The sequence below is a fragment of the Coptis chinensis genome, chromosome 6 (assembly GCF_015680905.1).
Source record: "Coptis chinensis isolate HL-2020 chromosome 6, ASM1568090v1, whole genome shotgun sequence".
Classification (NCBI taxonomy): domain Eukaryota; kingdom Viridiplantae; phylum Streptophyta; class Magnoliopsida; order Ranunculales; family Ranunculaceae; genus Coptis; species Coptis chinensis.
The window spans coordinates 96,332,982-96,349,330 of NC_141461.1; the positions used below are offsets into that span (position 1 = coordinate 96,332,982).

Sequence of the window (16,349 nt, forward strand, 5' to 3'; positions counted from 1 at the left end):
ACCACGTGCAAAGGAAGAAGACTTGAAAGAAAAGTGGAGACCTGATACTATATTTGTGGTTCACACATTCTCTCTTTATTGACTGTAGGAAGAAACAGAGTTGTTGGTTTTTTTCATTTCATCACAACAGCAGAGAGAGTTTTGGTGGTCTGCTTAGCTTAGTCGATCTGCTTAGCTTCTTTGTGGTGGTCTGCTTAGCTTGGTCGATCTTGGAGTAGTACTCAGCTTAACATCACTCGATCAAACTTTTAAGGTCAGTTTATTACAAATTTTCTTCTTCCTTGTTAGTTGCTATTATACACTTGATTATTACTCTTGTTTTTTAATCGTCATTCATTGTTAAAGGTTAACAACATAACCATGTTTTGCAAACTTAAACTCTTAATCCATCACTTATTTGAAATCTGAGCTAACCAATTCTACTGATAAAGTCCAATCATGACTATCTCTTAACAAGTAATTAATGCGTTGTAATGACAGGAATGGAGATCCTTGTAGCAGCTATTGGAACCATATTGAGTTGTGGGTGTAACAGCATGAACGCATCACTGGAAGAGAAGTATAAGTATATGAAAAGTTCGAAAGAAGAATTGCAGACGTTGAAAGACAAAAGAACAGACTTGATTGCCCGAGTAGAAGATGTCAATGCAAAACTGTTGATTGCCGAAATGGTGGAAACTTGGTTGAATAGCCAATAGAGTGAAATCCGAGGGTGGATGTGGTGCAAACCAACGCCCGAAAGTACCAAAGCGCTGCCTATGTGGAGTGTTGCCTAATTGTTGTTCAAGAGCGAAATTGGGAAAACAAATGGTGCAGTTGATTGGAAAGATGACTAATCTCTTAAATGATGGTCAATTCACAGAAGAGGAGTTAGCTCTTACAAGTCCGAAAGAAGAAGTTCAGTTGTTGGGAGACAGAAAACAAGAATTGTTTGCCCAAGTAAGCGATGTCAATGCAAAGCTGTTGATTGCGGAGGGGGAAGGAAAGACACGCACCAAAACTGTAGAAAACTGGTTGAATAAATCCCATCGTGTTATATCCGAGGTGGATGTGGTATTAAACAGTTGCCCAAGTGGAGTGTTACCTAATGGTTGTTCAAGAGCGAAATTGGGAAAAGGAATGCTGGAGTTGAATGAGGAGATGGCTTCTCTCATAAATGCTGGTCGGTTCTCAGAAGAGGAGTTAGCGATTTCTGTTCCAGAGACGGTAAGGGAGATCCCAACAACAAGACTGATTGGTAAGACTACTGCTGCCAAGAACTTGGAGATGGTTTGGGAATGTTTACTAGGTGATGAATTTCAGAATATTGGTGTCTATGGGATGGGTGGTGTGGGCAAAACCACTTTAATGAAGAACATCAATAACCGACTCTTGCAACAACCCCGCAGCTTCGAAAGTGTTATGTGGGTCACTGTATCCAAAGATGTTAATGCTCGAAAACTTCAAGACCAGATTGCGGAAGTAGTCAATAATTTGAATCAGAAAACTTTGGAAACTTTTGCTAGACAAGATGAAGTTGGACGGTCGTCAATATTGCTAAGTGCATTGCGTAGAAAGGGAAAGTTTGTGCTTATTCTAGACGACATATGGGAGCAATTTGATTTACAGGTACTTGGAGTTCCTGAACCCACAAAAGACAATGGGTGCAAAATAGTATTGACTACTAGGTCAAGGGAAGTGTGCAGAGGGATGTGCCAGAAAGATGTCAAAGTTGAACCGCTCTCTAAGGACGAAGCATGGAAACTGTTCTTGGTAAATGTCGGTAAGGAGCTTGTTCCCGACGTGGAAGAGATTGCAAAAGAAGTTGTTGTGGAGTGTTGTGGTTTGCCGCTTGCAATCATCACAATTGGGCTAGCTATGAGAAGCAAAGATGTTGGTGATGTTGATGAGTGGCAAGTTGCATTATCAGATCTGCGAGAATCTACAAGTTTGAACATGGCCATGGAGGAGAAAGTCATTCAGCGTCTGAAATTCAGTTACGAGCAATTGAGGGAAAACCACCAGAAGTGTTTCTTATATTGTGCATTGTATCCTGAAGATTATAACATCGACACTAGTGAGTTAATTGAGTATTGGGTTATTGAAGGGTTAGTCAAGGGATCGAGCAAAGAAGATGAAATGCGTCGTGGCCGTGTTATATTGAATAAACTAAAAGGTTGTTGCATGCTAGAAGAAGTTTCTTTCCAATATGTTGATAGGGACCTTGTTAAAATGCATGATTTGATCAGGGATATGGCTCTTTACATCACAAAATCAAAACCTAAATTCATGGTCAGAACTGGGCTTTCATCAACAGAAATACCACATGAAAATGATTGGGCGGAAGATCTTGAGAGGGTTTCGTTTATGGAAAGTGGAATAGAAAATATTTCAATTACTCCCAAATGCCCAAAACTCTTGACATTGATCCTTGCTCAAAAGTCTTGGTATCCAAGACTGAAACACGTTGCAAGTGATTTTTTTATGCACATGAAGAGTCTGACGGTTCTCGATTTATCTCGGACTAGTATTGAGTCATTACCAGATTCACTTTCTGATTTGGTGAATCTTCGTGGTTTACTCTTAAGTGATTGTGAGAAATTAGTTAGAGTGCCTTCTCTATCCAAGCTTCAGTCACTGAGAGTGTTGAAGTTCACACGTTCGGCCATAGAAGAACTGCCTCATGGGATGGAAATGTTGGCCAACCTCAGAAGCCTTGATCTCAGCCGCAATCATAAATTGAAAGAAATGATCCCTTCAGGATTGATATCCAAGTTTTCTTTACTTCAAGAGTTACACTTGCCAAAACCGGAATATGTGTATGCGCGAGAAAGAGTGGGAGATTTCGTGCAAGAACTCTCAAGCTTGACACACTTGGAGAATCTTGCAATCGAATTTCACGAGCTGTCGGACTTTATTTCCTATTATTATGGTGAATTTACAAACTTTGAAAAGTTAAAAAAGTATTCTATTCAAATTGGAGACTTGTTCCTTCCCATAAGTCAGCCCCAGGAGAGAAATCTATGTTTGTCCAACAGAAAGGGTATTCCTTGCAATGCCCTCCGACTTCGAGCATTGCCATTTTTTTCGAGCACGGCCTTAATCACACCAGGGTATGCACGCTTATTTGCAAAATATATGTTATTGTGTTAAATTTATTGTTATTTGGTCTCTCTTTTTTGCTAAGGCTTGAAGAGACCGGGAAGCAAACTGAATCTGGTTCTACGGCAACAGCTATATTTCTTAGAAATGATATGCTAATTGTTTCTCATGTTGGTGACTCAAGTGTGGTACAAATCTTGCTTTCTCAATACTTAACAGACATATATGGCTTCCTTAAAAACTGACGAAGTTTAAAAAGTACCTTCAATAAATTCTTTCATGCTTAATTGACTCGATAATGTAGGTTCTCTCCCATTCTGGCAAAGCAGAAGTACTGACCAACCCTCATCGCCCTTATGGAAACAACAAGGTTTCTCTTCAAGAGATCAGGAGAATCAGAGAAGCAGGTGGATGGGTGTGTTTTTACATTCCTATTTCATTTTACCTTTTATATGTATATGTTTCCATGGGTGATTCTGATACCTCCATAAATGTGATTAGACATCTCAATTGACTCTCACACTTTGAGGCACCTTATTTATTTTTGATGCTTAAGGCACCTATCCGCTTGAAATCTACTTAGATGATGAATGATGCTCATTTTCATCTTATTGTGTCACACTATCATGTGCTTTCAAGTCGGAAATACATATTACTAAAAAAAAGGGGGTTATTCAAGCGTCTACTTTGCAGATCTTATTCATATATTGGGGAGTTATCTGCTTAATTAAAATAAGATCAATACAAGTAATGCACTATATACAGAGGAGTAGAGGACACATCCAGTCAGTGGCATGCACCAAATGATATTTCGTGTCTCTTACTCTTTCTAATATTTTAAGGGGATCCTTCTTACACAGTTACACTTCCCATAAAAACTTCCCATTGTAGGGCAATGGAAGCTCTCTCATCCTGTATTGGAGTTCAAACCAGACATTTTACTTCCCTATGATGTTCTTTCGGTAGAAAGCTAATAGTGAATCACTACATGTAACGAAGGATATAAACAGAATGAGTAACAGTTTCATAATTCAAACTTTCTACTCTGAAAACAGTAATATTCTTTGAAGTTTTACCTGAATGAGTCGTGCTCTTTGTAGAAAGAACTTCACTAAACATCCTGTTCAGTTTGAATAGTTCATGGTTTGACAGCAATAGCTACTAGCTTATGCTTTTTAATTTAAGCTGATTAGATTCATTAATAGTCTGAGATTTGTTATCTGCTGTTCAGTGATTTATCCCAATTATCACTCCTTGTAATGGTACTTATCTACTGAAATAGATTGTGAATGGAAGAATATGTGGAGATATCTCTGTTTCCCGTGCTTTCAGTGACTTGCGGTTCAAGACAAAGAAGAATGAGTTCGTGTCTTGTACTTTCCTTTCTTCCCTTTTCATCTTAGTGATTACACATGATTTTTTTAAGTTTTTGGATTATCTTTGATCGTTAAATTTTTTTGAATTCTGATGGGCCTCATGTGTTCTCTTTCTTAAAAGAATGCTGGTGCAAGGAGTTGAGGTGGGAAGATGGACCTCAAAATTTGTTTATCGGTATTGTTAATAACTAAGGCTACATTTTTAATTTAATTGTTTACAGTTACATACATAACTTCCTGATTAGAATTTTCCCATTGATTGTTAATGCATTTTGTATTGTAATAGAGTTCAGCTCAAAGGAGACCTTGTTACAGCATCTCCAGACATTTATCAAGTAACTCTTGCATCTGATGCTGAATTTTTATTGTTAGCATCTGATGGTCTATGGGATTATGTGAACAGGTTAGCTGGGTGGCTTCATTCTTATTTTATCTTTTCGGCATAGTAACCCAACCTAAAACATAATGGATTCCTCGTCTATCATTTGTTAATGGGTCGAAGCTCCAACTAACAAATACTAACCAACTTTTTTCTTTCCTGTTTTGATGTTTCAGCTTGGATGCAGTAACATTTGTCAGGAATCAACTTCGAGAACATGGAAATGTTCAGGTACATTCTAAAATAGTGGTCCAATTGGATCCAGATATGCATAATACCACATGCTCCAAATCTCAAATTCTTATATCAGATTCAAGATCCTGCTGAATCTTACTCAATTTCCATTCTTCTGGTTATTTTCCTTTCTTCTGTTTTCAGCGTGCTTGTGAAGCTCTGGCACATGCAGCTCTGGTACTTTTATCCCTGATGATTAGTTGTCTTTTGTACATATCAAGTGATATTGCTACTTAGACGGTCTCACTACAACTTCATAAAATTCTGCAGGATCAACGGTCACAAGATAATGTTAGCATCATCATAGCCGATTTGGGGTATGTCCTCATTTCTCAATTGCATTTATAGAATTTCACTCGCTTGTTATGGTCACCTTATTTATAATTCTTTTTACAAATCTAATTAAGACATCCTTTTCTGAAATGGAGAAGTAATAGAGAAGGACAGGATTTACATTATTTTACTGAGTAATTAAACCGAGGTCACTACAACTCAATTGTTGTTCTTGTGGAACATATTCAACTGTGACAGCTTAAGAGGTAAATAACCCTCTCGGTTTGTAAACCTAGCTGCCTGCAACTGCAACACGGACATGGCAAAATGTTTCCCGGTTTGTAGAAGTATCCTCCCCTCGCCTTCACCTACTGGTTTGAGTTCAGCGGTACCCATGCACTCATGCAGGGTCAACTTTTAATGAGATCTAATGCAATGCTAGGCTGGAGCCAGTAAAGAAAGTAAAGGATACCCGTATTTGTTATAATCGGTATCAATGGCTATAGGTTTACTAATGGTGAAGTTCTTTGCCATGTTTACTTGAGGGGCTTTGCTAGTTCCCTTTAACTCTTAGAGATAGATTACTGACTGACAAGAAGTGAGCTACTTCAGGTGAGATTCCACCACTGATTCACAAACCAATCACTGTCGACAAGTAGGTGGCATGCTACTTTTTAACCTTGAACTTGAACTTAAATTGAGCAAAATAATGCAGTTTCCTTACAAGCCATAGGTTAATTCTGTTTTCTGCTGCTTTAATAGTAAGGCATGTGTCCTTCTTGACATATCATATCAAATTTGACCTATAAGATTTGGAATCAACATGTGATACATATATGCTATGTTTTATTTGTTTGTCTAGTACTTTTATTATCCTTTCTGTCATTGTGTTTGATATGCTCTTTTTCTTCCTTAAATCTGCAAATATTGGTGCATATAGGAGGACAGACTGGGAGAATTTGGCACCTCAGCAACAAAATTTTGTATGGGAACTAAGCCAAGCTTTTGCAACTTTTTCTATTGTTTCACTAGGAATAGGGTATTTTCTTTCTTTATAAGTTTCAACAGTTGTCAGCAATCTGTGTATATATGAGTATCACATTCATAACTTGTAAATACATGTGCCTCAAAACTTATTGTCGTTGAAGATGATACGCCAAAAATAAACTCAACGATTAGTTATACATCTCTTTCTCATATTCTTGTGAGACCACAAACGGTTGTTCATCAACTATGTTTCTCAAACTCTTCATTACACCTTGTTCCTTATTCTGTATGCTAATTGTTAAATCATTTTGTTGATGAAAGGATTAAGAACCACTGATACGTTAAAATTCAGTGCTCAATATAAGCCTATTAGGGATCTAGACGCTTTTGAAAGGTGCCTGCGCCCACCTTGAATCCTACCCTCGCTATTAATTACACTCCCTTCCACAAGACTTGGCATCCCCTGGGAATAAATCGTTCAACATGATCAGAAAACTTAACTAACAAAATGCAAATAACAATCACAGGTAAGTCAAATATTTTGCAAAATGGAAGAAGCCAAACCGAAAAACTAATCAACCTTGGGGTAGCTTATATTCTCCTGATAAAGAAGTAGCTGAAAGGGAAGTGTAATGAAATTTGCATTTTTTATGTCGGCAAAAACAGAAAATCGGATGATCAAAAATTCAAATGAAGTTACGTAGGAAGCAAGTCAACAACAGTCCAGTTACATGCATCTTACCAAAGTATCAAACATAGCATTCAATAATGGAAGACCCACCAGTCCCAGTCCCACCAAAGTGGAGACCTGATAATATATTTGTGGTTCTTTATTGACTGTAGGAAGAAACAGAGTTGTTGGTTTTTTTCATTTCATCACAAACAGCAGAGAGAGTTTTTCATAACTTCTTTGTCGATCTTGGACTAGTACTCAGCTTAACATCACTCCATCAAATTTTCATTGTTAAAGGTTATTACAAATTTTTTCTTCCTTGTTTATTACTCTCTTTTTTTTTAATCGTCATTCATTGTTAAAGGTTAACAACATAACTATGTTTTGCAAACTTCAACTCTTGATCCATCACTTATTTGAAATTTGAGCTAACCAATTCTATTGATAAAGTCCAATGATGACTATCTCTTAAAACTGATTTGTGTTTTTATCTACTAATTCTCCACCTTTACATGATTTTAAATTTGCAGATATCCAATTCGTACTTGAACGTTTTCCTTTGGTTCTTGTTATTAGAGGTTCAGAGAACAACCAACTGCTCAAGCAAGTGAGATTCTTTAACTCATTCACATTCTCTATTTACTTGATGTTATGTATTTTACATATATCCTACTGGAGTAACTCTATCATGTCTCGTCACTTTAATTAACAACCAATCTGTTGTAATGACAAGTATGGAAGTTGCTGGAGCAGTAGTTGAAACTGAAAGGCTCCCTCTGAAACACCAATGTAATTATACACATTTCAATGAGTAACCTGCATTTCTGGCCTTGACCTTAAAATATGCCATAAAAAGCAATTGTTCACCCTCAAACCTCAATTCATAAAATCTTCAATAATTCTGAAAGTTACCATGTTAAAATTTCTACACCGTTAGCATCTCCACTGTACACCCAACTTTATGCTCCTCGTGGATAACAATAGATTCCTTCCCACGCCTATCGGTAAATCCAGATACTTTTTGACTTGGACGAAAATCATAGTGCGTGCAAGCTTAGCATGGTGACTTTCTTCACACTATCAAGAAAATCATAGTGACTTTCTTCACACTTTCCCAGTCAAGAAACAGAGTTGGCTTCTTCAATTCATTTTGTAATACAGAGAGATCCAAGAGGGTGCTTTCCTGAATTTCATTGTTCAACAAGAGTGAGTGGAGCCTAAGAGTGTGCTTGTATATAACATCAGTTCCTGATCAACAAGAGCGTTTGTTCCTGATCAGATCAGCTTATTATTCCATCCAGTCTATAACATCAGTTCCTACCAACTATAAGGTCATCAGCTCTATATATACTATATAAATTCTCTTCTTGATCCATCCTTATTATAGATCCAAGTACTAGTGCTCTTCTTCACTTCATGTATAATTAACATCCATGGATGGTCATCGCCTTATAATGTAATGCTGTCAAAACCAGCTCCATAGTTTATGTGGTTCTTGGGTATACTTGCTATATGCAAATTGGCATGAGAGTTGGAAAACGCATATTTTGTTTATCATTTACTAGTTCTGCTTTTCCTATGATTTATTCAGGTATTATTTGGTCACTCTTTAACAACTAATTAATGCAATGTAATGACAGGAATGGAGTCTGCCTTAGAAGTTATTAGAACCTTATTGAGTTGTGCGTGTAAAAGCTGGACGAGAAGTATAAGTATATGAAAAGTTCGAAAGAAGAATTGCAGACGTTGAAAGACAAAAAGAACAGAATTGATTGCCCAAGTAGAAGATGTCAATGCAAAACTGTTGATTGCCGAGGGGAAGGAAAGACACGCACCAAAATTGTGGAAACTTGGTTGAATAAAGCCAATAGAGTGAAATCATAGGTGAATGTGGTGCAAACCAAAGCCGAAGTACCAAACCGTTGCCTATGTGGAGTGTTGCCTAATTGTTGTTCAAGAGCCAAATTGGGAAAACAAATGCTGAAGTTGATTGAAGAGATGACTAATCTCTTAAATGATGGTCAAGTCCCAGAAGAGGCTTTAGCGATTTCTGTTCCAGAGACGGGAATGGAGATCCCAACAACAAAACTGATTGGTAAAACTGCTGAGAAGAACTCTGAGACGGTTTGGGAATGGTTAATGGGTGATCAATTTCAGAAAATTGGTGTCCATGGGATGGGTGGCGCTGGGCAAAACCTCTTTAATGAAGAACATTAATGAACCACTACGCTTGCAACAACCCCGCGCTTTTGAAAATGTTTTGTGGGTCACTGTATCCAAAGATGTTAATGCTCAAAACTTCAAGACCAGATTGCGGAAGTAGTCAATAATTTGGATCAGAAAACTTTGGAAATTTTTGCTAGACAAGATGAAGTTGGACGGTCGTCAATATTGCTAAATGCATTGCGTAGAAAGGGAAAGTTTGTGCTTATCCTAGACGACATATGGGAGCCATTTGATTTTGATTTACAGCAACTTGGAGTTCCTAAACCCACAAAAGACAATGGGTGCAAGATAGTATTGACTACTAGGTCAAGGGAAGTGTGCGAAAATCTTGTGCGAAAAATGTCAATGTTGAACGCTTTTAGAGGATGAACCATGGGAATTGTTCATGAAAAATGTTGAGAAGTTGTTCCCCGGGCGGGAAAAGATTGCAAAAGCACTTGTTGTGGATTGTTGTGGTTTGCCCCTTGCAATCATCACAATTGGTCAAGCTATGAAAAGAAAAGATGTTAAAGAGTGGCAACTTGCATTTAGAGATCTGCGAGAATCTACAGTTTGAACATGGCCATGGAGAAAAAGGTCATTCAAATCCTAAAGTTCAGATTCATCAATTAAAGGAAAATCACCGTAAGTGTTTCTTATATTGTGCATTGTATCCGAAGATTATAAAATCAACCCTAGTGAGTTGATTGAGTATTGGGTTGTGGAAGGGTTAGTCAAAGAAAGGAGCAAGGAAGAAGATGAAATGCTTCGTGGCGTGTTATCTTTGGATATACTAAAAGGTTGTTGCATGCTTGAAGAAGTTTCTTCAGGTCGCCTTGATAGGGTTATGTTAAAATGCATGATTTGATTAGAGATATGGCTATTTACATCACGGAATCAAAACCTAAATTCATGGTTAGAGCTGGTTATTTATCTAAAGAAATTCCGCATGAAGATGATTGGTCGGAAGATCTTGAGAGGGTTTCGTTTATGGATAGTAGTATAAAAGATATTTCGATTATTCCCAAATGCCCTAAACTCTTGACATTGATCCTTTGTCAGAAGGATTATCAGGGTGCACTGAAACACGTTGCACCTGGTTTTTTTATGCACATGAAAAGTCTGACGGTTCTCGATTTATCTCAGACTCATATTGAGTCATTACCAGATTCACTTTCTGATTTGGTGAATCTTCGTGGTTTACTCTTAATTGAATGTGAGAAATTAGTTAGAGTGCCTTCTCTATTCAAGCTTCAGTCACTGAGAGTGTTGAAGCTCACACATTCGGCCATAGAAGAACTGCCTCATGGGATGGAAATGTTGGTCCACCTCAGATGCCTTGATCTCAGCGGCAATTCTAAATTGAAAGAAATGATCCCTTCAGGATTGATATCCAAGTTTTCTTTACTTCAAGAGTTACACTTGCCAAAACCGGAATATGTGTATGCGCCAGAAAGAGTGGGAGATTTCGTGCAAGAACTCTCAAGCTTGACACACTTGGAGAATCTTAGAATCGTATTTCACGAGCTGTCGGACTTTATTTCCTATTATTATGGTGAATTTACAAACTTTGAAAAGTTAAAAAAGTATTCTATTGGCATGGAAAGTATTTTAAATCTCGAAGGTCACGAGGAGAGAATTCTATATTTGTCCAACAGAAAGGGTATTCCTTGCAATGCCCTCCGACTTCCGAAAAGCATTCAATTTCTTCAAGTTCAACATTTCAATGAAATCTCAGAGTTGCCCTTCCTACAACGGGTCGAGAACATGGGTATCGCACACGGAGCTTTTCCTTGTTTGAAGACGTTAGAGATCTATCGTTGTGGTAATATCAAAGTTTTATTCTCGTCTAGGTTGCTTCAACAGCTTCTTAACCTTGAAGAGATAGAAGTTGGGTATTGCTCACAATTGGAGGAGCTAGTGGTAGCGGATGGAGATGAGAGTGGTGCCATTCCAGTACTCCCGAGGTTACGTAAGCTGAACTTATTTATGTTACCAAAACTGAAGAGCAATTGGAGTCAGCTATTCATGTACAGCAACTCTTGGCAGAAAGTTTTAATTGAGACTGTTAAACTGGACCGCCTGTTTTCAACTAGGTTATTACAACACTTTCAATACCTGGAAAAGATCTACGTGTTCCATTGTGAGGAATTGGAGGAACTAATTGTAGAAGAAGAAGAAGCATCTGAAGGAATTGAACTCCCAAGGTTGAAGGAATTGTGGTTCAAGAATCTACCGAAACTGAAGAGCATTTGGAAGGGCGTGATGGTTTGTGACTCTCTTGAAATAGTTACAGTATACAAATGTCCTAAATTGAAAAGGCTCCCTCTGTTCAACCGAGAACATCAGTCAGCCCCACCTTCTCTCAAATATATTTATGGAAGCCGAGAGTGGGGGGATTCACTCGAGTGGGATTACCCACGTCCTGAACATCTCTTTCACTGATCTTTTTCTCGAAAATCTTCGCTTTTTGGCTTCAATCGGTTTTCCTTTCTGCTTCGATAATCTGCTTTTACACTGAAAACCCTTTCGATCAAGGTATGTGTCATGTTCATCCGTAGTTTCAAGCTTTTCATCAGAAACTTTATTTTTTTTTAGGATTTTCTTTCATTTGTTGCGGTTTTTAAAGATTTTCAAATAATTTGTTGTTCAATTTATCCACAGATAAATTCGAATTTGTATTGGTTTTTCGTGGAGATTCAGAAATTCTAGTCTTGTTTTGGTTTCAATTGATTGGAATTTTGAATTTGGTTGTTTTGTTTTCACCGATAGTATTGGAACTTCTTTTGGTGATGTTAAAACTCAGAACGACGTCTATACTCTCAATTATTTGTTCCTGCCAATCAATGGTGTCTATGTGTCTGTCCGCAATGTGATTTGTTGAACAGTCAAACTGGAAGCAGAGAACGCAACAACTTAATGTATGAACAAGATGTATTTGAGTGGTGGGATTACCCACGTCCTTAACACGTCTTTCGAGAAACACTTTCTTTTCCTCCTTACGTCCTTGTACTATATGGTCATATTAAAATTAAATTACGACATTGGGTTCTCTGATTTCAAGTAACCGCTTGAATGTGACTTTGATGCATAAGCTTTATACATTTGGAAGTATCAAGTGATGAACCATATGTCATGAATGTATGTTGTTCCATATCTAAATTTTTGAGCCTCACGGCAATTTTTAATGACATGTCTTGTTGGATTGACTTTAGCACATATTTTAGTAGACGTGTTTCACTACAGCACGTAAGTTAGCAGGTTATACTATATTGAGCTATGAACTTGTGGGATTGACATGTAGAACCTGGGCCTTTATTTTTATTTATTTATTTATTTTATTTTCATTTTTTGCTGTGGCAGTTACCATCAGTGAAGTAGAGGCTCTGCACTGTATGAACTTTTTAAGAAACTGAGGAGCTCAATAATCGATGATGGGCTTATTCGCAAGGTCCGTTCTTTTAGCTTTTTATGAGTTTCCCAGATTAGTCCAGGATTGATTGCCCATCACTTGTCCCCTTCTCGTGATCGGGAAGAATTTCAGCTGGCCTTATTCAGAAACAGCAACAAGCAGAATCTCTTTGCAGATAGGGTCTGTTGCTAACTTCTCTAATCTTCTTGTTAACTGCAAAATATGAGTGCTAGGAGCTATGCTTCAATTCACTTCTGTCTATATGGCTGACTTGTCTTGGATTAAATTGTGTATGATGATCTGGTGATTGTAAATATTTTGCGCATTGGTCGCTAGACCTTAATTCTGCATGGTTTACAATGATTAAGACCTCTCACTAAAAGCTCTGATAAAGTTCCAAAAATATAGCCTATATTTAAACATTTTAACCAATTGAAAATCCCCTAAAAACAAGTCAAACATCACTAATGGCGAAGCCTTGTGTCCAATCGCTTGGTTGTCCGTTTTTTTGTAAACTTAACAAGTATGAGACATAACTCGTTAAGCATGTCTCTATTTTTATAAATGGTGAACACCATACATATCTAATTATTCTAATAGTCTTTCGGAGGTTTGCTTAAACTGGAAAGACTGGAATCTATGTTGTAAGGAATATATTTCCTCAGCAGAAATAATGTTGTAAGGATTATGTTGAATGGGTAGTAGATGTATAAGAAACTGTGGATGTTCGAGAGAGAACATCCATAGGGTAAATAACTCCTTTCTCACATTTTGTAATTATGAAAATTTATTATACCCGAGCGGTTCAATGAACAAGTGTTTGACCTATATTTTCCATGTACACCGTGAATCAGGTCTTTAACTTTCGATCCCCTTTTTGTATATCTGTCGTTGTTTTAAGTTTTAAATTACAGTTTTGGATTTGTTTGATGTGAATGGTGTTATTGAATCCGGGGAATTTATTAGGTCATTGGGCATCTTTCATCCCAATGCTCCACTGGAGGAGAAAGTTGCATGTAAGAATTGATTCTCATTACTTACACTTATATTCATGATCTCATATTAACGTACTAGACTCCACTGGTAATCAGTTACTCAAAAAACTGCCCACCTTTCCACTGTATCCTTTAATTTGCTGATCACACTTTGGTAAATTCTTTGTGTAGTTGCATTTCGACTAGATTATCTAACGCAGACTGGCTTAATTGAACGTGAGGAGGTGATTTAGTATATATATCATTCAGGTTCTCTCCATTTATTCCGTATGTATGTGCTTGACTTATCAAGAAGCATGTTATAGTACACAAGACACATGTTATCATGCAGAATATTGAACTAGAGATGTGGATTTAGAGATGGGAATATGTGATCTTAAAATCTAGTAAATCTCATATCATGTTATCGACTATGTTTAACACAGTTTTGATCCCACTGACTTTGGGGAGCCATACATTATAATTCTGACTGATTGGTAAATAATCAATTGAAAATTTTAAGGATTTCATTGCGGGTGTTGACCAAATTTATATGCTTAGAAAAGTCCGTGATTGAACAAATGTCTCAACTTATAATGAAATGATGAGAAGTCTTCGACCAATACTTTTCAATTTTGTATGTGCAACAAAGGGTCATTCATAATGAGTCCCAAAGGGCGTACCACATGACTGAATATAAGAAGACATCAGACGTTCAGACCAAATTATACAAGGCATACAACATTTCAATGTGTAAGAATCTGATTCTTAAACCAGTTTGTATGTAACTTTTGTTGCATGTTTCAGTTAAAGGAGATGGTGTTGGCTCTTTTGATCGAGTATGATCTGGCGCTCACTGAGGATGTTGTCGAAACAATCGTGGATAAGGTTATCTGCTTTCTCTGGAGTTGTACACTTACCTTATATCTGTTTGTTATATATTCTCATTGCTGTCTTGCTACAGACATTTACTGTCGCAGATTCAAAAGGCGATGGAAGGACAAATATGCATCAAATGGCTGCACGGTTATTATCATCTCAGACAATTAAAGGTGGTGGTGGTATATGGTAGGACAAAAAAACACCATTTCTGCATTGGTGCTGGGAATGCGCGCAGTTGTAGAAATGAAGAGCCTTGTCTCACAAAGACTCTGGAAGATTGGAGGAGGACATCAAAGTTGATAGCGTCGGACTGCAACAGCTTGGATCCGTGGAACAGGAAGCAGAATAGTGTAAGACTTGTTGGTAAACGAACCTGGTGTGGGGCATGCAATCCATGAAAAGTTTAAGGTGCAAGTTTTGAGTAATGGAAAATCATTGGATAAGAGTATAAGACGGAGTTCCCAACTATGGCAGAAACAGATTCAGATCTCCTTGTCGAGGTTGAGGGTGTAGTTGGGGATTTCACTATTTCAGCAAGGATAAGGGTGTTTGCCCCCTAATGTTTGAACGAGGGCCAAGGTGGCAGTGTGCTCTTCATTGCCTCATTGACAGTCAGTAAGTAGGATTTCCCACACTTCAAAGATTTTCTGCACGTACGCCCTTCATTCCCTGACAGTTTCCTAAACCAATTAGGAATGTAACCAAACGAAAGCTATATAGAATTCCCTGGTTGTTTCCTTTTCGAATTCCAATTAGAATTAGCAATCCTCTTATATTTATTTATGTAAACGGCTAAGGGCCTTACAATTAGCACCCGCTTTTTTCCGTGGTAGTTGAGTTTGATTGTTTTCTTTTAGCTTTTGTAGAGATTAGATTGTAAATTTTGGAACTGGCTAGATTAATTGATATTCTTCCATTCAAGTTTCCTTCCACTTTCGCTTGTTGTATCAAATCCAAAACTACAATGCCTCCCACAAACCCACAAAACTAAATAATGCCTCCCACAAACCTACAAAACTAAATAGAGGAGGAATTGATGATGGAAAACAGAATAATCTTGAAGATTTGAACATCTTCAACGAGAAGAAAAGTGCCAGATAAGTGTTGTCTACCTGCGGCAAGAATAACAATTTGGTTGGTTGTGCCAGGGAAGATTTCTTCTTTGAGGTATGAATGCAAACTGTAGTACAACCGTACAAGTTAATTAGCAGGTCATCTTTCATTAACGCTCATTTTCACTGTTGTCAATCTAATCTTAGTTTGATCGGATTTCCGAAATATATTGGCCCCAGAATCTATGATCCTAAGATTAAACAAATTAAGAATGAAGAGGTTACTGTGAAGGATTTATGTATTGATCATAACACCATAAAGTTTGTGATAAAGTTTGTGATTAGTAGTTGTAATGGTTTAGTACTACTAGACCCTCTGCCAAATGGAGGAAACTGTGCGTTTGTAATACTGTCACTGGTCAGCCGCTCCAAGCCTCCAACTGCCTCGTACGAAAAGGAGTCAAGGTTTATATACTCTGTCAACTGGACTCACATTCATTAATTCTACTGGTATTGCCTGCAGGTATTTTTCCACTAAGAGGGTATTTTTCCACTAAGAAATTTATGTTGTAGCAACTCTGCAACTCTTGAAAATGGCAGAATCTTGATCTTAAAGGTTGGAAATGGGTACCATGTTTACGATGTCCAGCTGCAGCAACTAAGATCTTTGGAGATTAACCCGAAAAATTGGTACGTCATTCAACCCTTTGTAGAGAGCATAATTTGTTCCCTGATGAAAGCACTTCATATCATATCCCCCCACCCCATTATCAAGTTTGATTTTGATGTATTCATAGACTAAAGTTGCAACTGCTCTAGCC

At 37.6% G+C, this 16,349-nt stretch overlaps 2 protein-coding genes and 1 long non-coding RNA gene across 3 annotated transcripts in view; all 3 read left to right on the forward strand.

The window, feature by feature from the left end:
- LOC147495775 (uncharacterized) overlaps positions 1-6,527 on the forward strand; it is a 71,391-nt gene extending 64,864 nt beyond the window's left edge. The window contains exons 11-21 of the mRNA XM_086568472.1: positions 481-576; positions 692-3,092; positions 3,167-3,269; positions 3,386-3,496; positions 4,364-4,443; positions 4,579-4,632; positions 4,744-4,860; positions 5,013-5,067; positions 5,215-5,247; positions 5,341-5,387; positions 6,284-6,527. Of these exons, the coding sequence (XP_086424598.1) occupies positions 481-576; positions 692-3,092; positions 3,167-3,269; positions 3,386-3,496; positions 4,364-4,443; positions 4,579-4,632; positions 4,744-4,860; positions 5,013-5,067; positions 5,215-5,247; positions 5,341-5,387; positions 6,284-6,401 (3,215 nt within the window). The 3' untranslated portion in view covers positions 6,402-6,527. The remainder of the gene's footprint in view (positions 1-480; positions 577-691; positions 3,093-3,166; positions 3,270-3,385; positions 3,497-4,363; positions 4,444-4,578; positions 4,633-4,743; positions 4,861-5,012; positions 5,068-5,214; positions 5,248-5,340; positions 5,388-6,283) is intronic.
- Positions 6,528-7,144: 617 nt separating this feature from the next.
- LOC147495784 (uncharacterized) lies at positions 7,145-9,241 on the forward strand. Its single transcript, XR_015197713.1, has 3 exons — positions 7,145-7,300; positions 7,534-7,610; positions 8,644-9,241. It is a non-coding gene; the product is annotated as an uncharacterized LOC147495784 (long non-coding RNA).
- Positions 9,242-10,055: 814 nt separating this feature from the next.
- On the forward strand, positions 10,056-15,397 carry LOC147495785 (disease resistance protein At4g27190-like). The gene is made up of 4 exons (XM_086564505.1): positions 10,056-11,476; positions 12,572-13,636; positions 13,787-14,482; positions 14,559-15,397. Exons 1-2 carry the CDS (start codon positions 10,064-10,066, stop codon positions 12,587-12,589), a joined length of 1,431 nt encoding a protein of 476 aa, XP_086420631.1. The 5' UTR covers positions 10,056-10,063; the 3' UTR covers positions 12,590-13,636; positions 13,787-14,482; positions 14,559-15,397.
- Positions 15,398-16,349: the final 952 nt, after the last annotated feature.